This window comes from Lycorma delicatula, chromosome 5, assembly GCF_047948215.1.
Source record: "Lycorma delicatula isolate Av1 chromosome 5, ASM4794821v1, whole genome shotgun sequence".
Lineage (NCBI taxonomy): Eukaryota > Metazoa > Arthropoda > Insecta > Hemiptera > Fulgoridae > Lycorma > Lycorma delicatula.
Window position 1 is genome coordinate 177,068,949 of NC_134459.1, and position 25,843 is coordinate 177,094,791.

At 29.3% G+C, this 25,843-nt stretch overlaps 1 protein-coding gene across 18 annotated transcripts in view; it reads left to right on the top strand.

The window, feature by feature from the left end:
• Positions 1 to 25,843, top strand: part of LOC142325617 (uncharacterized) — a 114,199-nt gene that overhangs the window by 54,343 nt on the left and 34,013 nt on the right. For 15 of the 18 annotated variants that reach the window (XR_012756578.1, XR_012756580.1, XR_012756577.1 and 12 more), the window contains 5 exons: positions 4,523 to 4,784; positions 6,052 to 6,147; positions 10,419 to 10,523; positions 13,320 to 13,475; positions 23,364 to 23,483. Coding sequence is in view for 14 of the 18 variants with exons in the window: in XM_075367587.1 (XP_075223702.1) it covers positions 4,523 to 4,784; positions 6,052 to 6,147; positions 10,419 to 10,523; positions 13,320 to 13,475; positions 23,364 to 23,483 (739 nt within the window). In the remaining 4 variants the exon portion in view is untranslated. The remainder of the gene's footprint in view (positions 1 to 4,522; positions 4,785 to 6,051; positions 6,148 to 10,418; positions 10,524 to 13,319; positions 13,476 to 23,363; positions 23,484 to 25,843) is intronic. The other 3 variants (XM_075367588.1, XM_075367599.1, XM_075367592.1) reach the window with 2 other exon arrangements.

Sequence of the window (25,843 nt, forward strand, 5' to 3'; positions counted from 1 at the left end):
TTGTTTTATATCTATAAAGTAGTATTTTGAAGGTGACAAAATCAATATTTGTGAATAATTAAAAAAATTTTGAAAAAAATCAAAATTCTGGTTTTAAGAGGTTCAAAAGATTTAGGAGATCTATAAATTACCATCAATATCAGTTTTATGCTAAATTATTAATTGCTCTGCATAAAATTAATTTCTTCCACAAATACCTGGTAACTTCCAGTTTTATTAAAAAAAGTAATTTAACAAAAATTAAAACCAATATAATTAGACTTGATTTTTTTTATAAAAATTATATAAAAAATATATAATTTTTGTATGCAGTTCTGTAAAAACCTTAGCAAGCGTGGAATTAATTAGTTCAGTACTCTTAAAAAAATCTTAGATCTTATTTGTACTCTCATGCAAAATCTGGTGACTTGGACAGAAATTTCTCAACTTCTTCAGTTTTATTTCTTAAGCGTTGAATGTTTACATGGGAAATCTTAATTTTAATGTAATTAATGTTTTTTGGGAAATCAGCGTTTGATGCTATAAAAGATGAGGATCATTTTGGTTGTTGAAGTTACACGTGTAAATATTTGTAAAATTTTGTTTAATTTCTACTTGAAGTTAAAAAACTAAAGAATCAAACACCCCTTATATATTAAATGAAATATAAATCACCAAAACATAGTAAATAGACAAGTTAAACTTATCATATTAATTCCAAGAATCGATTTTTGGTGGGATCCCACATCTTCAGTTGTTATTAAATTTTATAATTACATTAAAATATATTTGTTTTAATATATATTAATTATATATGGTTTAGTGTATCATTAATAGTGTATATTAATACAGTGTATTAAATTTTTATAACTGTTTAATATCATACCACACAGCTGTATCTGTGTTTTTTCCTTTTTTATTAGTTGTATTTATTTATTATAAACTAAATAAATATATTTTAATGTAATAATAAAATTTAATAGCAACTGAATATGTGGGATCCTGTGAAAATCTATTCTTGCAAGTAATGTGGTAAGTTCAACTTATCTTTTTACTGTGTTTTGGTGGTTCATACTTCATTTAAAATTAAATTACATTAACGAAGTGGTCAATATGTTAATAGATTATTTTAATTTTCAAAAAAAAATTATTACAAATGCTAAAAAAGCGAAAATTATATATATATGTATTGTTCAAATTCATTTGTTTTCATTGCCCTCTTGCTTAATGAAAACGTCATCGTCTTTCTTCTTATTTGTTAATGAACCAACTGATCTTAATTATTGTTAGAATTAACTATATGAATTTTAAGATGTATTTACATCACTAAATTGTTATTGTTCTAGCTAGACATATTTAATATATATTTAAAATTAAATAAATGTGAACTTAACTAAAAACCTAGATTATTATAACTCATTGCAATGTTTAATTAATGAAGTGTAAATTTTAAAAGAAAATAAAGGAAGTGATTATTAATAATTAGTTATCTGACATTACTTAATGTATACAGCTTACACAACCAACGCATTGCTCTGCAGCTGAAATTGATGTATAATATACATGTATATGGTTTTCGCTGCTCCATTAGACCATAAATAACATTCCCAAAAATCACGACTTCCATGCTCAACTGGGCAGAGAGAGAAGATACCACAGCATATTCGGAAAACAGACCATCCAAAAAAGAACAAATGAAAACGGACAGATACTCTTCAATCTCTGCAGAAACTGCAACCTAATCTGAAATTCACATATTTCAAGAGGAAACCTCAAAAACTGAAAACCTGGAAACACCCAACTACACTAAAGGTGAATAGCAACTAGATCATGTCTTCATGGAAAAACACCACCACAAAGAGATCTCCAACGTAAAACTTCTCTGAGAAGTAACCATTTGCTCAGATCACTACATAGTCAAAATTAAAATTAATTTCACTTCCTCAAAGGAAGCAACAAAACCAAGCCCCTAAAGTGAAAAGAAAAATAGACCATAGATCATCAGTTTCAAGCTAATAATGGATTACAACTGAAAAAAACAGTGACATGGTGATAACGTTTTTAGACTTCAAGAAAGTGTACGATTATATCCATAGGGAATCCCTGCTAAAAGATCTAAGACACCTCGAACTATATTCCAGATTAATAAACATGATGAAGTAGACCCTTACAAATACTACATCAAAAATGAAAATCTGATGTGAACTCTCAGTCCAACCATTGAGACCAAAGCAGGACTGCACAAGGTGATGTGGATTCTTACTGTGAAAAAAAATAAAAAACTTATCTGTACAAGAGAAAAATAGTTTAAAAAATAAAAATCATAAACTTTTGGTTTTTTTTTTTGTAAAAATTATTAAATATCAAAATGATTATTTGATTAAGGTGCAAACATTTCTTCAGAGCAGTTGCTCGATGTGGCTGCCATTCTGTTCAGTGTCCAGCTTAGTGAATCCATGCTAGCTGGGCATGTCTAATATATAATAGAAGCTCAGTATGTCAATATAATAGAAGCTCTAGCTTCTATTATATTGCGTCTCAGTTCTTGTGTGTAATAAAAGTGGAATAGACTAATGACTTCATCCAACCCCAAATGAAAAAGTCTGCTGGTGTGAGATCAGGAAATTAAATTGGCCATTTTACTGGTCCCTTTTGACCAATCCATTGCTTACTAATTGTATTTAAATGATTCATCACATCATAACAGTAGTGAGTATAGGTGCGCTACATTAAAAAACCACATCTGCAAGTAGAATATCTTCCAAGAGTTCCATCACATTTGTTTTCAAAAAATGCAAGTACTGCTCTCCATTGAGCCATGGCAGTAAGAAAAAAGGAACTATGAGATAATCACCAAAAAGACCATACAACACATTAATGAAAAAGTGTATTAGAAATGACATAGCAGTCTTATATGAATTTTCTTCTTCCCAAATGTGTGAGTGCTTCAGTAATTTACAATGCCATTTGTTATAAAACAGGATTCATCAGTAATTAGAATATTACTTAGGAAATCAGGATGATATTTTCATTTTCTATTCACCTTAGATAGAATTTCATTTGTTTACCAAATCAAGCGGTAATAAATCTTTGTACGTGTGTTGTATGGAATGGGTATAATTGCTGCTTCTGTATGTTCACCGTACACTTGATTGCAAGCATGAAAGCTATGTGAAAGCCTTCTGGTGCTTGAGGTGGGAGATAATTGCATCGTAATCAATATTGCTGTTTCTGCATTGGGATTTCTCATAAAACCGTCACAACCAGCATCAAATTATTGTGGTTTAAGTTTACCTGTTTCTCAAACTCACCTCTCCAAAGCCTCAAATATTTTATGATCTGGTACTCTTTGATCTGAATAATTTTCCTGGTATTCACGCACAGCAGTCAATTGATTTTTATTCACTTTACCATAACTTAACAAATTAACAGCATGTCCAAATGAAAACAAATTTGTGGTATCACCCATTGGTAATCACTGACAACAACACAAACACTGCTAAAATGAATATTCAAATGGTAGACAATAAACTTAATTATTGATCAGTTGCTATTGCCGATATAAGAAAAAAATTAAAATTTTTAATATGTTTTAGAAGGATGTCTTCCAAATTTATTTTTATAATTTTTAGCATTTGTATGTAGATTGTTCTGTTTAAAATCATATCGATTTTCTGATTCACTTTAGTGAGTTTTGTTTCTGATTAAATTTAACTTCTCCAATTTATGCTTAATACATTAATTTTCTCAGAATTAAATTCTGTACTAAATAAACTAGGAATTTTTATTTGTTTATTGGTAAATTAACAAAGTTATTTTATTCCTAATCTGAAAAAATGCATTTTCCAACAAAACCTTTTAGTGTTTTACTCTGTTTTTCTTAAAACCTAAGTAAGATAGAGGACTGGAACCACTTTTATTCAATTTCTTAGATCAAAAACCATAAAGAAGCACCAAATGTACCCCTCAATTTGTATTGTAAGAATTTTAGTTTTGGTTTAATTTCACAGAGGGAGCAGAAATCGGGCCCAAATGTTTCATGAGCCGCTAACTTGCTTTCTGACCTGTGTTTATATGATTTTATTTTTCTTATTTTTGGCTATAGAATCATCTGAGAGATTGCTATGCAATAGTATAAATTTCTTTAGTTGTGAAATCTAGCAGTGTGAATTCAAGGATGGCCAGAGTAAGGAATGAAAGGAATCAAAGATAAAGTGAGTAAAGGTCAAGGATGAGGTGTTTGGAAGATGACATCAGGTGGTATGGTACAGTAAGAGATTCTGAGTTTAATGTTTCAAGCAGACCCAATCTGTAACTGGAAATTTGCACATGATGCCTTCTAAGTATTTTGCTGCGGATGGAGTTAGCAGTAAACTTGATATTAGTAGATTAGTTGGAGAAGATTGTACGGCACAATATCTTTCTAAAGCAACTTTAATCTTAATGTGTTATATTTCACTTAATTTTTTAAATTTGTAATTTTTTTTACAGCAACAAATAAAGGTAAAAGTTTTGATAACTATTCCTTTTTTTCTTTTTTAAGCAGGATACAGAAGAAAGAGGTTTTACTGGAAGAGTTGGGCAATCAGTTGAAAGCAAAAGATATTCAGGTTGAAAATTTAACTAGTGAAGTTAATACTTACAAGACTGAAGTATTAGAACAGGAAAGACTGGTTCAGTCATTGAGAGAAGAAGTCATTAAGCACCGACAGGAAGCTGAGCAGCTCTCGAGTGATCTACAACAGCAAAAGTCTCAGATAGCACAATTAATAGAACAGCTTGAATCGCAGAAAGCCAAGAACACTGTCAGTATAGAACATATTAACATAATTAAATTATTAGTGTCTTATAATTTTTGGCTAACTCATTAAATTTTATACGCATGAGTTGTTTTAAAGCTTGTTATTTTTATTAATTTGTTTTTAAATGAACCGTTTTCATGTTCATTTTCTAAATATTATTACGGAACTTTACAAAATTAAGGAGAAAAAGAATTTTTAGTGTATGTTTCAAATATATTATTAATCCCAGGTTGTAAGTGAGATCACCTCATTTCGGAAAATCAGTTTGAAGGGAATTTTTAAAGGTTAAAGAGAGATCCGCTGCTGTTCTAGTTAAGGTTAATTGTTAGAGTTGTTGTATTGATAAACATATTCATTTCCAGTTTAAAACTTTGATAGTAGTAGTAACAAGTTCAACCTATATTGTCAAATTCACAGTCTGTAAGATTCCTGAAGTTTATGTATTTATTGATAAATGGTAGTTTTGTAATATACACATTGTTTATTAAATTGTTATAACTGTTTAATATCATACTGTATAACTGTCTTGTGTTTTTTTTTTTAATTTTTAAAGTTAGAATGATTTTCAGAATCTACAAATTAAAAACTAACAGCCCGAAAGAAACATGATGTTTATGAAAATTTTGTTTTCATTAAAAAACAACTTAAGAATATTGGCTTTATGCAAAATGGGTGTATGAAAACCCACTGAGCAACTATATCATTATTACATTGCGATAATTTATCTAATAAAGATATGTAATAAGATTATTTACTAATAAGTAATGATAATGATAATAATTTTACTAATATCAGTAATTATCACTTCCCTTATTTTTTATTTATTCCCTTATTTTTAGTAAACTTACATCGGGAAATAAAATATTTAATTTAAGCACTGATAGACTATTGTTATTTTAGTTATACTTTTATCCTGAAACCTTGATAACTTACAAGGCTAGTTCAGAAAGTAGTAATGTTTATGAATGTAGCATTCATAAACATTGCTACTTTAGTTATTTATTTTCAGGGGTAGATTTTTATACGTCTGCTTAGAGTTTATGGATCTTTTTCTTTATTTGATAAATAAGTTTTTAGTAAATTTTATTTACAAAATTTCATTGTAATTTATATCGAAGTTTTTTTATCGATATATCTAGTGTATTGTTTGCTTATTTTGTCAAAATTTTATTGTTTATGTAGCCAGAATATTTGTAACAGTACTCTATGTAATTTATTTTATTATTGACTAGAGGGAAGGTTATACCTATGTAAGTTTTTCCTTGTTTAGGAGTTGAGAACAAAGAACTGGAAAGTGTTGGAAGCATTATCAAGCACTGAGAAATTGCTGCAAAATAAAATGAATGAATCCGATAAATTAGTCAGTGTAAGTCAGTAAATAATAAAATACTGATGTGTAATCTTTTTTTAACTTTTGTACATGTTTATTTTTTGCTTCCATAATTTGTAATTTATTTTTGAATATGTTTATTTGGTTAATATATAAATTATCGCTCACTTTTACAACCGGTTCTATGTAATATCTGTTTTTAGCTTTATTTGTAATTTCTTGTAATTAAGTTCTGTTTCTATATTTGTATGTATTTTTTTATATCTTGATATCTTATCTGCTTATCATTTAGATGTATATTTGTCTTTACTAGCAGTTTTTTAAATGCTAAGAATATTTCTAATTTTTATCGTTAAGATTTGCTTTTTATCAGGTATAACTTTGTCAATTTATATTATATTTTAAGATTTACATTATTTTATATGAGTATAATCATGACCGATTTATAAATCTATGACATTAGAAAATGAGACTTTTAAATATTGCGAGTGAATTTTTACCGCAGTAAAAATACCACATGTATATACTGCACTGATGAAATAAACATGATGGATAAATTGAAAGCTTGGTAAAAGGAGGCAGTGTTATTTGTGACTGAAATTTGTTGTAAAGTATGACTGAAATGGTAATGGCCAAATTCACGTATTATAAATCAGTGTTCATAAATCATAAAAATAAAGACACTCTTGCTTTTAAAATAATAAGTTACTCAGTGGCATTTTGTCAACATTATATATATAAAAAGCTAAATTGTTCAGTATTCTGTAATACAAGTTCTTTCTTATCAATTAGCCAAACTCATCAAAATGCTAAAATACTCGTATGTTAAATAAAAAAAAAAGTTTGATTTCAGTTATTTTAATTCTCCGAAAATTTTTACTAATATATATTCCCAGCGAGTAGATCATAAAAGCTCTTGTGATATAACGGGAGAAAACTACATTTGAAATTTCAAAAAACCTAATATGAAAGTTTTTAAAAATTCTATTTCCTGTAGTTTCATCACCTGAAATGTTTTATAAAATTTCCTCGGTAAAACATACAAAAAATAAAAAAAACAAAAAAAAAATTGGAACTCCTTTCACTGTTTAAAATGCAAAATTTAACTTCCTGTGAGTTTTTAAATATTATTTTTTCAGTGGAATTCTTTTTTTAATAAGGAGTTGGATGAAAAGATGAATTAAAATTAACGTTAGGGAAATGATTACTACAATACTCTCTTCAATGAATCAGCTGTCAAACACTGTTTCACATGTTGTACTAGGCTGTTGTGAGATTTTTGCAGCCAATAACATTATTAAAACAGCTATATTTTGATATTTAAATTGCATTTTGTATCGTATGATATTTAAATTATGTTAGCTTCAGTGTTTACTACTGTTTTTAAATTTTTTTACCGTTTAATAGAATCTTTGTTTTTAAATCCAATTATTACTTTTACTTTATATGAAAGTTTTCTTCAATAAAACAGATCTATCTAGAAATGTAGAGTCAAAAAATTAAGCTCTCTGTGAAGTGCTGTCACCATATTCAAAACAAAAATGGGTTCCATTTGACTACACACAATTGTGTTTTATTTAAATATGTCCACTAAAAATGTTAGAGGATAAGCAAAAATTTTCTGCCCTTTTGTTAGTATTATTTGAAAACTCATCAATAGTGATGATTTATAGTATTTAGAAACTTTAAATGAATTTTTTAGAAAATTTTTAAATGGTGTAACATAATTTATTAAAAACAATAACAGAAGTATTCCAAATGTCATCATAGGCAGAAGTATTATGCCGGATAAAATAGAAAATTTGTATGGTTTGATAGAAGCAGTATTATTTTAATTAAAAATAATTTATTCATAATTATAAATGCATCAAATGTTAAGAAATTTTTAATTTATTAAATATTAATATACATGATTCATATTTATGGAGACTAAATAATTATGTGACAGCTCAGAGATGAATACAGACTAATATTTTACATACTTAGCTAATTTATTAAAAGGGCATTTAGATGTAATGTTATTTTTTTAGATAGGAATACTTTTCTGTGTAACCATTTTTGTGTGAATCACTCTGAACAGATCACTCGTTTTTGACAGATTGCTAAAATTCTTTTATTTTTATGGAAATTGTATCCTTTTTAAAACCTTTTCGTCTTGTTCTTAATTGGAATTATTGCGCTCTGTACAGTAATAGAATTGTTAAAATCATGTTTTAGTGCAAAAAAAGGTTCCTCCTATCTTTACCTTGAACCAGAATATAAAAATAGCGAAATCGATCATCAGATACAAGGTTTTGTATTTATTCTAAGTTGTAATGGATGTGGCTTTAAATCAGGTGATTTAAAATACATCATGCGTAAGTAAAAATTATTACTTCATCACTATTATGTAAGAAATGAAAGCGAGTTATTTTCAATTATTTAAAAATAATATTTCACGACGGTAACACTTTTTTCTGTTTTGCATACTACAACAGTCTTGTGTTTAGGTTACTCAAAACATTGCAGTAGACCATATGAATTCAAACCACCTCTTCTCTGATTATGCACAGTAGTGATTTTTGAAAAAATGTGTGATTTCAGTTGTTCCTAGAGGATAAATTACATCTGGATATCAAGTGTAGTGTAGCCCTCATAACACCATCATTTTGTTGAAAAACATGTTTTAATTAACAGAATGACAGTTAATTCATGTAACATATACTAACAGTTAATTCATATTCACATACCAATAGTATGAATTCACTGAAGAATTCTTTGAGGATCAGCGTCCTCAAAGAACTACGGTTGTATAATTCCAAATGATGAAATAGTGTACCAGTCATAACACTACAGAGTGGCTTTTCTTGTAACCATTTACAAGAAAAGATCAGTAATGAAAATTTTGCCTGTTGACAGAGTCCAAAAGGTGGAAATGTGCTCATCACTTTTCAAAAGATCGGTTAGAAGGTCTAGTTTGATGTTTGTCATTACCGATAACCGATGACAAAACAAGTTGGTTTGTACCATTTGATCAACATCATTTAGCGCATGCTTGGTCTGAGTCTTATGCAAATGCTACTGGAGAGATCTTGGTTTAAAATTCTCTTTTCATTACAGTCATAAATAATTGTCAATACTACATATCATTGTGCCGAGCAGGTAAGACTTTGTTATCGAGCATCCTCCATTTTTGCAACATTTTCTGATATATTTTAATCCTTGCAGTTCTTTTTTTAAATAGGGATCCTGTTTCCTTCAAGTTTTTATTACGTGGTTATAGATCAGATTATTATGAGGAATGTTAAAATGATTCTGAAATAATCACCACACAACCGTGTCATTGTTTTTTAAATACATTTTAACAGTAAAATCGTGGTATGCAACATTCCACAAATACATCGCGGCTGAATGGTAAAACAAGGACTACAAGATAGCAATACCTTCATTCTTCCTCCTCATCAATGGTATACAGTACCAAATCGCTCTATTCACTGCCGCACCTGTTAGAATGGAAAACTAGGAAAAACAGGCAAAAAAATGTAATTTAAGCAAAGTTTATTGAAATTTCTGTAGGCTTTTGTCAAAAGAATTACAGCTTGTAGTAATTTTTTTTTTTTTTTTTTTTTTGTCTTCAGTCATTTGACTGGTTTGATGCAGCTCTCCAAGATTCCCTATCTAGTGCTAGTCGTTTCATTTCAGTATACCCTCTACATCCTACATCCCCAACAATTTGTTTTACATACTCCAAACGTGGCCTGCCTACACAATTTTTCCCTTCTACCTGTCCTTCCAATATTAAAGCGACTATTCCAGGATGCCTTAGTATGTGGCCTATAAGTCTGTCTCTTCTTTTAACTATATTTTTCCAAATGCTTCTTTCTTCATCTATTTGCCGCAATACCTCCTCATTTGTCACTTTATCCACCCATCTGATTTTTAACATTGTAGTAATATAAAAAAAGAACATGTTTTGTTATTGTATAAATTACATTTTTGTTTTGTCAACATTTTTTCTGTTTATGCAAGTTTAATTGTATAAATTTCAATTTATAAAAAATTTGTACAAAAATTTAAAAAATTACTTATTTTGTTTAATTAATCATTGCATTTAATTTTAGTAAATGTTTTATTTTGCTTATCGAGCACTAATAACCGGTTATAATAAAATTTGTGATTTCTCACAGTGTAATTGATGTAAATTAATTTTAAAATGTTGTAATTCCTGGCACGGCATAAGACTATCAGTTACTAATATTGTGCTTTTAAAATTGTCTTGCCTTTAAATTAATGTCATAAATTGTTATTTATCATTATTTCTGTTGTAGGAGGCAATTAAGTCAACAGCAGGAAAGGCAATACTGGAACAACAGTCTTCCACTAGACAGTTACTACAGAGAGTTTTCCCTGAACTTGTTGTTCCTGAGTGCAAAGTAATGAACTTTTGTATTTATCCATCGAATTATATTATTTATATTTTTATGTGGATCATCTTTAAATTATTGACTCTTGATTTGTAATTATTTTATCGTTAAAATTTATTTATTTTAATTAAAATAAAGCAGCATCTTTTTCTCAAAGTTGATAATTAATGTTTTTATTGCTGAGTGTTTCAGTATCATTCAGATAATCGTGAATAATGTTTCTTACATTTATTTTATTTCATTTGTATTATTTATAAAAACTTTTAGTTGAGTATGAATTTTATAAATGAAGATGGTCATGCAACAACAAATACTACTACTGTAGATTCCATACATAATAAAATATTTTATTAAGCGATCAGTTAAAATGATTTGGGTCACCTAAGTTACAACAGTACGCATTGCTTACATCCCTGTTGCTGCTTTGCAACAGAACTTATTTTTTAATAATGTGTATTGAGAAATGGACGTTATTCCATGGTGAACATAATCTCCAGATCTAAGTACATGTGACTACTTTTTGTGGGGTTTATGAGAAGTAGGGCCAGCAACGACATCCTTTACGTATTGATGAACTTAAAAGAAACATTAGTGAATAGTTTGTAAATATTACAATTGAAATGTTGAAGAAAGTTGTTCAACAGTTCAGTGAGAGACCTCAACAATACATACAAGAGGCGAAAGATATTATCTTTCAGGTATTTTTTTTTGTCTTCAGTCATTTGACTGGTTTGATGCAGCTCTGTCTGCCTGCACAATTTTGTGATGTTCTCCTCAAAAATCTTCTGTACCTCCTCTTCTTCAAACTTCTCTAAATTCCACAGATTCATCTGACACCTTTTCTTCAGGATTTTAAACCCCAATCTACATTTCATTATCATCAAATTATGTTCGCTATCAATGTCTGCTTCAGGGTAAGCTTTGCAGTCGACGAGTTGATTTCTAAATCTTTGCTTAACCATGTTATAATCTGTCTGATACCGTGCAGTATCAGCTGACTTTTTCCATGTGTGTATTCTTCTATTATGATTCTTAACGTGGGTGTTGGCAATTACTAAATTATACTTGGTGCAAAACAATTTAAGTCGGTCCCCTCTTTCATTCCTTTTGCCCAGCTCATATTCACCCACAATATTTCCTCTCTTGCCTTTTCCAATACTTGCATTCCAATCTCCAATTAAAGTATAGTGGTTTTTAAATGGCAGTTTTTGTTTTTAAATCTGATAAAAATAAAATTAATTAACCAAAGGGGTGTTTGGCTTTAATTTTCCCACTTAAATTTTCCCATTTCTCTGGTCTACCCTGTAATTTGAGTACATAAAATTACTAGTAGAATAGCAAGAAGATTAATAGCAAGGACTGCAGAAAAATTGCAGTAAAAAAAAAATGTCAATTCTCATAAATATTACCAAACAAATTTTTATTTATTGTTAGCATTTTTTTAATGTTGATTTATATGTTTAGTTTTTTGTTTACCTTCGTCAATTCCTCTGTATTTAATCAGTATTTCAATTGTAATGAAATACACATTTAGTTTATAATTTTTGAAATTTTTATGGCCATTTTTTTCTTTTTGATTTTATTGAGATTGTTTTAATTTTAACTTTATTGTTGAATTAAATTTTTTTCATAATTAAAATGATTCTTCTTAGAGTAAACTAAAATTAACAATATGTGATTAATCTTATCAGGATTAATAAACTCAGTAAAAAGTAAATGTAATTTTTTCTGATATGGCATACATATGTTTCTATTTACTATTATATTATTTCAATATTCAAAAACTTACTGTTGGCAAATTCATTTATTTGTATTTTTCCAAAAATAAAATGAAAGCAGTTGAAAATGTGTTAAAATAATTTTTCTATTTTCGATGATTAATTTTGGCTGCAATAGTATTAACCACACAATTTGGGAAGGGTCAGTCTGATTGTGTAAAAAAATACACCTCTTTACATGGCATAGAGATATTGTCCTCATCTCATTGGTCCATGTTGGTAGTGGGGGGGGGGGGGTTGGCTTATTGTTCACTAATGGAATAGATTGCAACATACACATTAGGAATAAATAAAATATAAATAATAGTACACATTTCAGACAAAAGAGTTTACTGTAAACATTTTAGAAGAATTAGTTAAAAATAAGGGTGGCAAATGTAAATAATTTTTTCAGTAAATTGGTTAAATGTGACATTTTGTTTAATGAGACAATTATCTGAAAATTTTAACAAGAGCTTGAAATAGCAATTGAGCCATTTAATTAAATCTTGAATGAAATAGAAAGTGTAACCCATAAAGCAAAAATGTGTAATTTTTTCAAGTTGTGTGTGTTAGATAGACCTATGTAACTTTTTAAGACTTTTTTTCAGGTCCATCAGATACACAACAGGTTTCTTTTTTTTTATATTTGGCCTAAATAATTTTCATGTTAGTAGTACTGTTATAAAATAAGTTAGGGGACATTCATTATTATTATGCATTTTACCAATGAAAAAGAATGCTTTTCTGATTCCTTTTGTTAGTGGCTGTAACTCTGTTAATATAACTTAAACTGTACGTATAATTAACAACTGTTTTTTTTTTGTAACTTATTGAATACCTGTATTTTCAATTATATTCTGCCTAAAATGTACTAACTTTTTCTTATTGTCTTAATTAGTGCTACTCACTTTTAACGTAGAGGAATAATTATTTTTAGTTTTATTATTTACAGTAGACTGTAGAAAATATCCCTTCAAATGAGGGATTACTGTATTGAGAAATATTTATTTTAATGTAACTTTTTTAAGACTATTTTTTTTTTCAGGTCCAACAGGATTGGTTTGACCAAGTTGAGAAAGCATTGAAAAATTGGAAACCCCAGCAGTCTGAGGATCAGAGTTCTTGTTTTGATGATTTAGAAAAACAGAATGCTCAGTTACAAGCAATGGTCAGCCACTATAAAAATATAATTGCTGATACGGTAAGTAGATATATATATATATTATTTATATATATATATATATGTATATATATATATATATATATATATATATATATACACACACACGAGGGTTATTTTTTTCAAGGTCCGATCGGTTGCGAAATAAAAACCCTTACAAAAATCGGATGAACCTTTGCACATATGTGTTGCACAACATCTCTAGTATGGCCTTCAATCATACCGCGTCACTTCGTTTGGTTCTGAACACGCAGCTAGCACGTAAACATGTCTACAATAGCATCTCCCGCCAAGTGGGAAGTGCGTGTGATAATTTGATTTCTAGGTGTAATGCTGCATTACACCTGTCAGCTGGTGACATTCATAGACGAATAAGTAATGTGTACATTGAAACTTCAATGAGTGACAGCAAAGTGCGACAATGGTGCAGGAACTTTAAAGCAGGACGTACAGATGTTCATGATGCAGGCGGTCAGGGAAGGAAGCGAGTGTCAACCGATGATCTCATTGAGCGAGTGGATGAGGCGATTCAAGAAAATCGTCGGTTCACAATTTCTGTATCGAGTGATTTGTTTCCTGAAATTTCAAGGTCAGCTCTCTACACCATTGTGAGCGAGAGACTTCAGTACCACAAACTGTGTGCGAGATGGGTTCCCAAGATGCTGTCCGACCAGCACAAAACAATGAGAATGGACGCCTCCCTAACGTTTCTCTAGCGCTACCGCAATGAAGTAGAAGATTTTTTGAACAAAATTGTCACAGCGAACGAGACATGGCGGATCCATTTTGAAATTGAAGAAACAAAAGAACAATCCAAACAGTGGATGCATCTCATTCTCCCAAACCAAAGAATTTCAAGCGAACCTTCTCCAACAGAAAGCGTTTGACTACTGTGTTCTGGTACCGGAATGGAGTTCTCTAGGTGGAATTCATGGAACGTGGCACGACCATCACTGCAGCCCCACACTGCGTGACTCTTCAACGTCTACGAAGGGCAATTCAGAATAAGCGGAGAGGAATGTTGTCATCAGGCATTGTCTTTCTCCATGACAATGGGATTTTTTTAGGAATCAATTCTCAAAATTTTTCAAACAAAACCCTACTTTATATTAAGTTCAGAACATGCATGTCTAATTATCTTACCAACTTAAAAAAATATTTGCCCCAAAATTTCCTCTTCCCCAAAAATTGAAAAAAACTATATTTTAATTTATTGCACATTTTTTAACAGATTTTTTTAATGTCTTCCTAGGCATAATAGTATTGCAAGTGGTCCCCCAAAAATACTTTGGGACAATATTAGGGGTGGTGGAGCCAATCGGACATTAAAAATAAAAAAATTGATTTTTTTAATTTTATTTATTTAAACTTTTAATATATGGAAAGTTTAAATAATAAACTTTTATTAATATTATAATAAAATTCCATAATAATTCACCCTCCATGCTCAAAAAGTATATTTATTGGTTGCACATTTTTTTGTAGAATGTTTTTATTTTTAGTTTCTTCCATTTAACATAGTAACTAGAACAATCAAAACATTTTCTTGGAAGATGATTTTAGAGGTGGGGGAGCAGAAACAATAAAAAATATATTTTTTTTAATTTTTAAAATGTTTTTTAGTTCTCCCCACCCCAAAAAATAAATCTTAGGTAACTCTTTTCTTGTATATTTATTTTTCCACTGTATAAGAATAAATAACCAGTGCCAGGCAAGTATTACAACGTTGTCAGATTTTTATAAATGATCGATCATTAACTGGACATAATGCTTGGAATTGGAGAAAATATAAAAACAAGGCCAAAGAATGCATAGGCTTACAAACAACTTATTACAATAATACTGTATAATGATTATTATCAGAAACAGGCATCACAATTTAATAATGAGTAAACATTTTTTATTTTTATAAATTTGTATTAGAAATGGATGATTTGATGATAAGATTTTTGCAACCTGTAAATTACCAGCACTTGAACAGTAAACCACTTTTACTTTGCTTCATTTAACAAATTGAGCTCTACAATAAAATTGAATTAATAAATTGAAAATTAAAATTGTAATTGATTATGAAAGATTAAGCTCTTGCCAAAAATGGTCTGTGTTAGCGATATTGTATACCTTGTTTCCTGGAACATTGGTCATCACTAACTGAAGTCTGTAAAGGAGGTCCTTAATAATAATTGTTTATTTTTCATATTTTTTATGCATAAGGGTCAGTCCATATGAAGTGACCCAAGGGTGGTTGCCTGATAATTAAAAAAAAATTGAAACTTGCTCACTTGTTTCCTACATGTCTCAGGATCTTAATATTTTTTATTGTTTATTTAAGCAGTTCCTGTGGCGGCCATTTGTGTTGTGGTACGCACACCTATTTTTGTGATTGTAAGGGTTTACGGAGAAAGTCATAACTAAAAAACTATTGGTCCTGGAAGGATGAAACAAAGAGCAATTTAATCATATTTTCTCAAGGTAAAAGATCGGTCTAGTGGTTGTTTACCTATCTCTCTTCTTTCTATGAGAAAATTACCAATAAAGCTGAACATAAAAACTATAAAATTTCACCTTTGGTAATAATTTCAAGAGGAAGGGATGGCATACAATTTGAATTATTTCATTATATGTCGGTATGTGTTAGTAGTTTTACCATAAATAATATTAATGGTGATATATTTACCCTTAAAGTTTTATAAATTTTTAAAATCTAATTAAAAAAAAAAGATTCAAATAACTCTGATGGGGCTGGTGATGAAATCTATCAAAAATATGAAAAACCTGTTAAAAGCGATACCATTTTGACTCGCTAAATAAGTGCTTAAAGGGAGTCTTGTCTTCTTGGTACTTTAATACTTTTGTACTTATTATTATAGTTGAAATAGGCTTGTTGCATCATTTAGCTTTGTAGTTACAAACTATTCAGTCTGACATTAATCAGTGACCTGTTCCCATCTTTACAGATTGTCTCAGATTTCAACCTGTGTTTGAAAGTGTTTATTTAAATAAATAACTTTTACTTAATAAAATTATATTTGCAAATTTGAATATCTGTTAAATTTTTACATTCAAGTAATTTCATGGGAAACAATGAAAGAACAATGTTCCATAGGAATTTATATGAATGAAGAGTGTCATAAAACAGTATATGGTACAATGCCAAAAGAACACATTAAAATTTGTTAATTTAGTGATGAAAACCAACTTATTTTTTTACGTGTTAATTCAGATGTCAGCGATTGTAAATATAATGAAAAAAAGGTTTTTGTCAAAATTCAATATCCTGTACGGACAGTTCTGTTGTGAACCTTTGAGAACTCATTAAAAAAAAATGTTAAGAACAACTTAAGACAAATAACATTAGAGCAAGCTCTTAAAGAACACATTTTTCCAAATTTAAATTTAGTTTCTGGAAAGTATCTGTGTTAACTGTTACAAAAGTTTTTTTTTCAGCAGAACAAAGAATTGTATGAATGTGAAGACCAAGAACAATATATTGCTCCACATCACAATTTAAACAATTGGATGCTGCTTATAGCATTTTGGGTGTGTAACCTTCATCAAAACTGAAAAAAATTAAGTACAGATCAAAGGTCATCGGCATTAAAAATTAAAATAAATAAGGTATCTGTAAAATTAAAAAGAATCTTGAATGTTTTGACTCAAAAGTTTCTGAAAATGAAAATTCAGCTCAATCTTCTTCACATGAATATGGTGATGTTATTTTAAAACTAAAAGAAGAATGTGTTCTTGCGTCTAAAGAAGATAAGCTTAAAATTATCAGCTTACTTACCCAATCTTGGACCAGATCTGAAATAATATCTTTACTTCATCGTTACTTTACTTCAGATTCCAAGGACTATGAAGACCAACCTGTGTCAAGTATTGTACCGCTTTACGAAAAAGACTAATATCTAATACTTATCCTATCCACCATCAGCGGTGGATAGGATAAGTATTAGATATTAGCCTCAAAAGTGCCGATGTGCAGATTCATCTTTTCCACTCAGCTGGACCACATACATCATAGTTTCAACAAGAGAAAGTGTGGGTAACGATCTGCAAGGTCCTGAGAATTTAACCACACTAAATAATAAACTTTCATTGCTACAAAAATAGGGTATTCCATTGAAGAATAATAATAATTTTACTACAATTTATTTTTTATTCGATAGTGTTTACAAAAATAAATCAATATAAAGATAAAAAATGAATTCTTGAAAAAAGATGTAGACTAATCATTGAAATCTCAGTTTGGGTAAGTTTTATAAGCATTTTTGAATCAAAATTGTATTAGGTTACTGGTTTTGGTTAAGTTATCGTCAAATTACCATCTATCATTAATAATTAAAAAAAAAAACTATTTTAAAGATATTGAGCTTCAACCTCTTAAACTTAAAAAAATGTCTACTTCAATAACATAGAGGCTAAATATATAAAAATGTAAAGACAAGAAACCTCCTTCGAGCACTTATTATGAATCAAAATGGTATCACTTTTTTCAAGATTTTCAACAGGTTTTTCAAGATTTTTGAGAGGTTATAACTTTTTTATTTGCCATTAACATCTACAAAATCACTTCAAGTTGTGCAAATTAGAGATTTTTATCACCAGCCCATCAGAGTTATCTGAAGCCAAAATTTTAATTTTTTTTTTTAAATTAGTTTTCAAAAATTCAACAAAATTTACGGGTAGTGTATCACCATTACTATTATTTATGGTAAAACTACTAACATAGACCTACACGTATAATGAGATAATTCAAACTGTGTATGCCGTCCCTGCCTCTTGAAAAAAATTACAGAAAGTGAAATTTCACTGTTTTTCATGTTCAACTTTATTGGTAATTTTCTCATAGAAAGAAGAGAGATATGTAAATAAACCACTGGACCGATTTTTTACCTTGAGAAAATGTGATTAAATTGCTTTTGTTTCATCCTTCCAGGACCAATAGTTTTTTTCATTATGATTTTTTCCGTAAGCCCGTACAATCACAAAAATCAGTGTGTACATTGTAACAAAAATGGCCGCCGCAGGTAAACTGCTTAAATAAAAAATTTTAAAAAAAAATAGTTTTAAGGTCCTGAGACATATAGGAAGCAAGTGGATAAGTTTCAATTTTTTTTTAATTGGTCAAGCAACCAGCTTATGTTTTTTTGGGATACTTCAAATGGATTGACCCATAATCATAAAATAACAAAAAATATTAAATTACTTATAAACAAGTAAAACAAAATAATATCTTCTCTTAGATTTACTCAAAGAAATATGTATTGATGAAGCTGATAGTTAACATCATTTCAAAATTTATAAATTATGTTTTGTATATATATATATATATATACACACAAATAGATATTGTAATTTGTAAAAAATATACACACTCAAAATGAATTGGCAAATCCACCCAATTTACACATGGGCAGGATTCAGTAACTTTCATACATTAAATTTCAAAAAAATTATATTTGATTATTGTATGTACAGGTTAAGAATTAAACCACCACTCTAAATATGGCTTCAGCTTCTTCAGAATTCAAAGTAAACCACCAATTTTCATTGACTTCTTAAGAGCTTTATAGATAAATTATTTTTTATAGTATCAGGAATTCAGTTGAAACATTTATTACTAAGGTAAAGGAAAATCTTATGGAACAGTGAAATTTGATCTTCTGAACTTTCAACACACCAGCAGTTTATCAAGTAGTTAGTATTAGCAAGTATTTGTGTAGGCACTGCATAAATCTCATTACTGCATCTGAAAAATGTATCTGACACTTTTTTTATGTGTTGAGGCAATGTATAAAACAGATTTTTTTTTTTTTTTAATTGTTGAGGCAGTGTTCTGTTGCACATAAGTAACCCAAAAGATTCGCTTATCATTACTTTTCCATTGATCAGTCGTATACTTTTTTTTAATAATTAGGTAGGATTGACATTTTACTGATGAGGTTTTTAAATTTTTTATTTGACTCTTCTAAGATAAATTTTCATCACCCTCTGCACCAAGATATTTAGTCTTTTATTCCTTTCTACTAAATCAGAAGAACAAACATCATGTAAAACAAATTGTCACTGAACTTTTTGAAGAAATTGAAATCTCATGATCGAGAGAGGGAAAAAATCTTGTAATACTTTTTGAGACGTTTAATTTTAGGTGGATATAGTGAAACCTGAAGAAAATTTTATCTAGGCAACTTGCATCTTACAATAGATGAGGGTCATTCAATAAGTCCTCAGATAAAAATAGAAAAACAAATTATTTTGTGTAGATTTTTTTTTTATTTTTGAACAAAATCTTTTAACTCTATACACTTTTCCAAGTGTTTCTCCAACTTTTTTAAGCCGCCCAAAAAGTAGGATTTCGGAAGATCGTCAAAATAAGCATCTGTTTGGGTGATGACCTCCTTGTTCAACATGAACCATTGCCCGCTGAGCCATTTTTTCAAGTTTGGAAATAAAAAAAAAATCATTGGGCACCAAATCCATTGAATACGTTGGATGTTGTAATAATTCGATAAGTTTGGCCATTGAAACTGTGCAGGTGTGCACCCGTGCATTGTCTTGATGGAAGAGGATCTTTTTATTTCAAATGAGGACATTTTTTCTTGATTTCTTCGCTCAACCGTTGCAATAACGCATAATACTCTCCAGTTATTGTTTGTCATTTTTTCAAGTAATCAATGTAGATGATACTGTGTGCATCCTAAAAAACCATGGCCATCACCTTGCCAGCCGATTTCACCATCTTCACCCTCTTCAGAGCCTGTTCACCTTCAAAAACCCACTGTTTTGATTGTTCCTTTGTCTTTGGAGTGTAGTAGTATATCCATGTCTTGTCCACAGTTATGTATCGATGCAGAAACTCGTCTGGATTGCGACAGAAAAGTGCCACAGCAGCCTCAGAGTCGACTACATGATTGCGTTTATTCTCCACTGAGAGCAAACGTGGCACCCATCTTGTCAAAAATTTTTGCACACCTAATTTTTCGTGCAAAATTGAAAGCATTGTACCATGGGATATGTCTGTGACCTCAACAATTTCGCACACTTTGATTCGTCGATTACTCATAACCGCATCATGAATTTTGTCAATCATTTCAAGGGTAGTCACTTTCACTGGACGTCCCGAACGATATTCTTCTTTTGTGGATGTACAGCCGCATTTAAACTCATTTACCCAATTGTAAACAGTTGCAAACACAGGAGCAGATGTGCCATGAACTTCATCCGATTCAGCTTTGATCTCTTTCGGTGTTAAGCCTTTTAAATATAAGTGTTTAATCACCAACTGAAACTCACTTTTTCCATTTTTCTAAATAAATAATAGCTTGTTGCTTCAATCAACTATGACAATGAAACCATATGATGGATACAACTGAAACTTTAACTGCACTCTAGCGACAAATGACGTTTACTAATAGCAAACCATTTTTGATACTACGAGCACCATTTCTTGGATTTTCTAAGGACTTATTGAACGATCTTTGTAATTCATTGTTCGTTTCATAAGGCACTGTTATTAGCAAAAACAGTTACACATACATATAAATCACAAATAGAAATCATTAAAAATAAAATTGGGCCCAAAACAGATTTCTACAACAACCCTATATTTTATTCCTACGGTCCTGCGTTTAACTTTATCAGTTCTAATTCTTTGGCTTCTAACTAATAAAGAAGACTTAAACTGCAACTATGGTTTTCATCAGATTCAACATTTTTCATTCTTATCAATCTAAATGTTAAGTTAGACTGCATCTAAAGCTTTGCTACCTAAAAAAAATTCTGTTATTTTATTTTCAGAATTTATTCTGTTATATTTATTGCAAAGAAAACATAATACTAATTATGTACTGAAATAATAATTCACGTAACTGCCCTTTGTAATAGTATTTACACGTTTCCAAGAAATTTTAGCTTGTATTTTTTTTTTAGCCTCTATTTATATCTGACCATAATGACAGCAAAGATATTGTCTGATAATTTCCTACCTTTTTGTTAACTCACTTCCTGGCTGCAGGGATAATGGTAGTCTTTTTAATATATTTGGACACAACCTCCAGAATCACTCTGATTAAAATGGTAAGTTAAACTAGGATTGAATGTCATAACTATCCAGAATCATAGGAATGAGGATAAACAGATTGTGTTTATGTGGCTTGATAAAAAAAAAAAATAACCAAACTTTTTTAATTGCACACCAAAGGAGATATTTAGTCATGTGCAGTTGGCATTATATAACCAGAACACAATTATTTGAGTGTAACGTGTATTTTTTTGTAATGTGTGTTTTTTGGGAGTAACGATACAACATGAAATTTTGCATGAAACTGGGGAAAACTTTCACAGAAACTTTTCAAGTTTTGAAATAAGCTTATAGAGATGATGCGGGTCGTACGCAATGCTGCAAATGGTTTTCACAATTTAAAAGTTGTTGTCAGTCTATTGAAGATGACCCTCAACCAAAAAGGCCTTTGACTTCAACCGATGACACACATTCAGAAAATCAATGATCTGGTGCGTGCAGATTGACTGTCAGAGAACTTGCAGAAAGGTTTAGCATCTTGTGTGAATCATGCCGTGAAATTTTGACCAAAAAATTGAACGTGCATTGTGTTGTAACAAAGTTTGTTCCTCATTTGATGACCAAACAGCAGAAAGAACATCGAGTGGACAATTGCCGCCAACTCCTTGAACAAGCCGATGACGATGAAACATTCATGCAAAGGATTGTAACAGAGATGAAAGCCTAGTTTACGGCCACGGTATTGAGACAAAAGTTCAGTCATCAAAAAATCACTCATTACATTTGCTACTAACACTTAAACATGTTATATTCAAACAACAATAACACTAAAACCAAATGAGATATCAACAATCCAAGAACTTATGGTTACAGAGGAGGTTATGCGGAATACAATATTGCCAACAGCATGTCACTAAATATCTTTGGTCATAATTAAAAAAGTTCAGTTATTTTTTGAAGAAATCTCATATTATTTTAATAATCACCAAAGAAGTAATAGATGTAAAAAATATAGACTTTATGTTACAATATAGTAATAAGGTTTAAAAAATTCATTATACTGATTTAATTGTCAACAGAGTACATAGACTATACAAGTTCTTGCCTCTTTTACTCAAATAATATTTTTTTACAAATTTATCCACCTCTTTTTTGATTCTATTATTTTGATCAAGATACTACACATTGACTGTCATTGAGCAGCAACTTTTGTTTTAATTCTTGTGTAAATTCATTTATTGTGCTGAAGCAGAATTATAGTTATAAAAAAGTAGTGATGACAACAGTATGTGCTAAATATGTATATTTGTTCTTTGTAAAATTATTGTTACCCAACCGGCGTGAATGATATGATAAAACATAAATTAATCTCGGATCATTTTTTTATGAGATGAGATCATCTACATGTGGCATTGGAATTTCACTGCGATCACATTCTTTTTAAAATCCAAATTTTGAATTTTTAGTCCAGACCGAGAATTTTTATTACGATGATGTCTGATAGTTATGAGATAATAGGGAAAAATTTGTTCACTAGGAATTGAATTAAAATCATTACAGAAATGTTCGGTTTAAATTTTCTGAAAGCGCAATGAAAATTGATAGTAAAGATAAATTAACAAATTGTTATTTTAAGGACAATTGCTTTTTGTAAATTTTAATTGCTTTTTGTAAACCCAGTGTAAAAAATAAACTTAAAAATCAATTTTCTGGTATTATAGACCGTTGATTGTAGTTTGATTTGATTTTAGAAGCCTTTTTTATCATGTGGTAGCGAATCACACAGTCTTAACTAGCAGTTGTCTGTACTGTTCTGATAATTTATATAGTCCAGACTAAGAGATTTCCTGTAATAGTAATTAAATAATTTTTATTTTTTATTACAGGAAGGAATGTTAAATAGATTGCAGAGCCATGTTGAGCAAGAAGAAGGTAAATGGGGTGAAGAATTACAAGCATTACAATCGCAGTTGGAAGCTGTAACACGAGAAAGAGATGCTTTACAGGTAATTTAATTTCTTTTGCTTCTTATTAATACGTTTATTTCTAACATTACATGGTATTTTTTCTTGTTTACTTTCTAAAGATTGATGGTGTAATGAACATCATTAGAATTATAGTTATTCTGTTTTAAAAACATCTTTTTTAGTAACATATAAAGTACCTATGATGAAGTGTAATGGGATTAACTTATCTGCTACTTGTATCATTAATCTTTATTAAAGTGTAGCTGTATATAACTTATGCAATATTGATTTGTTTTTCACAGTTAGTTTTTCTTAATTCTAATGGTTGTCGAAACAACCTTATAAATTATTATAATTAACACGCTCTTACTTCATTATAATGTAGTTTTTCTATTTATTAAATAAAATACATGTCATCAAAAAGTAGCCGCAGTGAAATTATATTCATTTTGGCAGCATGGATTAACCGAATACAAAACTGTGTAGGTTAAATTTTTTTTAGCCGCTCATTTTTTGGTAGTGTAGTATCATAACTCAAACTTATTTTTGCAAGTCATTGAGAAAAAAATATTTATGTGCCATTTAATACGCCTGTTGACTAAATGCAGTGACCTTGACATACATTCTTTACCCTTACGTTTAATGTGCAGTTTTTTACCAGAAAATTAAAATAAAATAGGAAAAAATAAACCTGATTTTTTTCTATGTTCATAGAGAGCTAATATTCAGAATTAAGGGTAAATAACTTTACTTAGTCAATATAGATTACTGAAATGAAGGAATACATATTTTTTATTTTGTACCCTAAGATTTCTAAATAATTCTGTATTGCTTAAAAATTCTTTAATTATCAGAATTACATAAGATTACATTATAATGGTGTAACAGTCTGATACTGAGCAATAATACATTAAAAAAAAAAAAAAAACAATTTAATTTAGAAAACTACTTCTTACCTAAACATATACATTACCTATACATTGTAAGTAGGTTTATTAATTAGATTGAGAACTATTTTGCAACAAAAAAATAAAATGACCTCTAGGTTTTTTGTAGAAGTGTAATTTTTTGTTTATTAAAATCTTGCATTATGTAATGTGGAAGAAATTGATAAAAAAATCACTAAATGAATTTTATGAAAAGTTAAAAAAGAATCACACGTATGCTTGTGTCCTTGGTTATGAGCAAGGATTTTTTTTAAATATACATAATATATATAATTATGTGCAGGTCAGATTGAGAATTTGCAACTTTTTTAAACTTTTATTGTGCTGCAGCACAAAATGAAACTGTATAAATTCAATGACAAAAAATAAACTGAAATAAAAGTAAATTTGTATAAATCATTTTTGAAAATTTTTTTTTAACACCTAAAAGTAGATTGTCATTTTGATTGTTAAATAATCATCATTAGGAAGTAGTATATAAAAAATAAATTCAGAAGTAATAATAATGAATATTAATTAGCAAATACACAGTACATACAAAACATTATAAAACAAGTATTTTAACAATGTAAGTTAAAAAATAGAAATAACTATTTTCAATTTAGGCATTTCCAATCAAAAGTGTAAGTTAGCTTTCTGAACCAAGAAAACCTCCAACTCAGATTAACCCTCATGATGTAATGCATACTTGACTAACTTGAATTAGAGATTGTGAACCATAAATTAATCACAGTTATCTAACACCATCAACTTTATGATTTAAGGGAGGGGATATAATTTTGTTTTTTTTCTATTGAAAATTTTTAATAAATTTAAAACTGTTAACGATTATTATTAGATTAACAATCCTTTATTGTTATTTAAGAATGAAATTTTCGTGTAATCAATGATAAAGTAAGTTTTCCAACTATCTGTAATTGCTGTTATTGATATTTTTTAAAACTCCTTTTCTGATAAACTAATTTTACGGCCAGTTTCCAGTCAGTGCTTGGCTGTGGTCAGTCTTATTTTCTGTATTTAAAAAGAGTCAAATGCTTTTTGTTCTGTACAATTTTTTTTTAGTTTGCTTTATGTTTCCTAAATCTATTTATTTGGAGCTTTTAACGTTATGGTTTGCAGACATATTAAGATGTTACTTTATCAAAACTGTACAGTTACTAATTATATACAATGTAAGTCGTCCAATCCACTCATTTCCATTTATATTATATATTTACATTATGCTTACTTTTCTAAAAATTAATTAATAGGTATTTACTGACACATTATCAATTTTTTGATTCCCTTTACATGAAAATAACGTAATATATATTGTACTTAATAAGATTGCTTAGTTAAGTTGAAGTCTTTCTATATATATTATTTCAATATTCAAGAATGGATCAGAAAGTAAGTTACAACCTGCATAATAGATTTCATTAATGTGTAAAATGTTCTATATGGTAAAAGTTT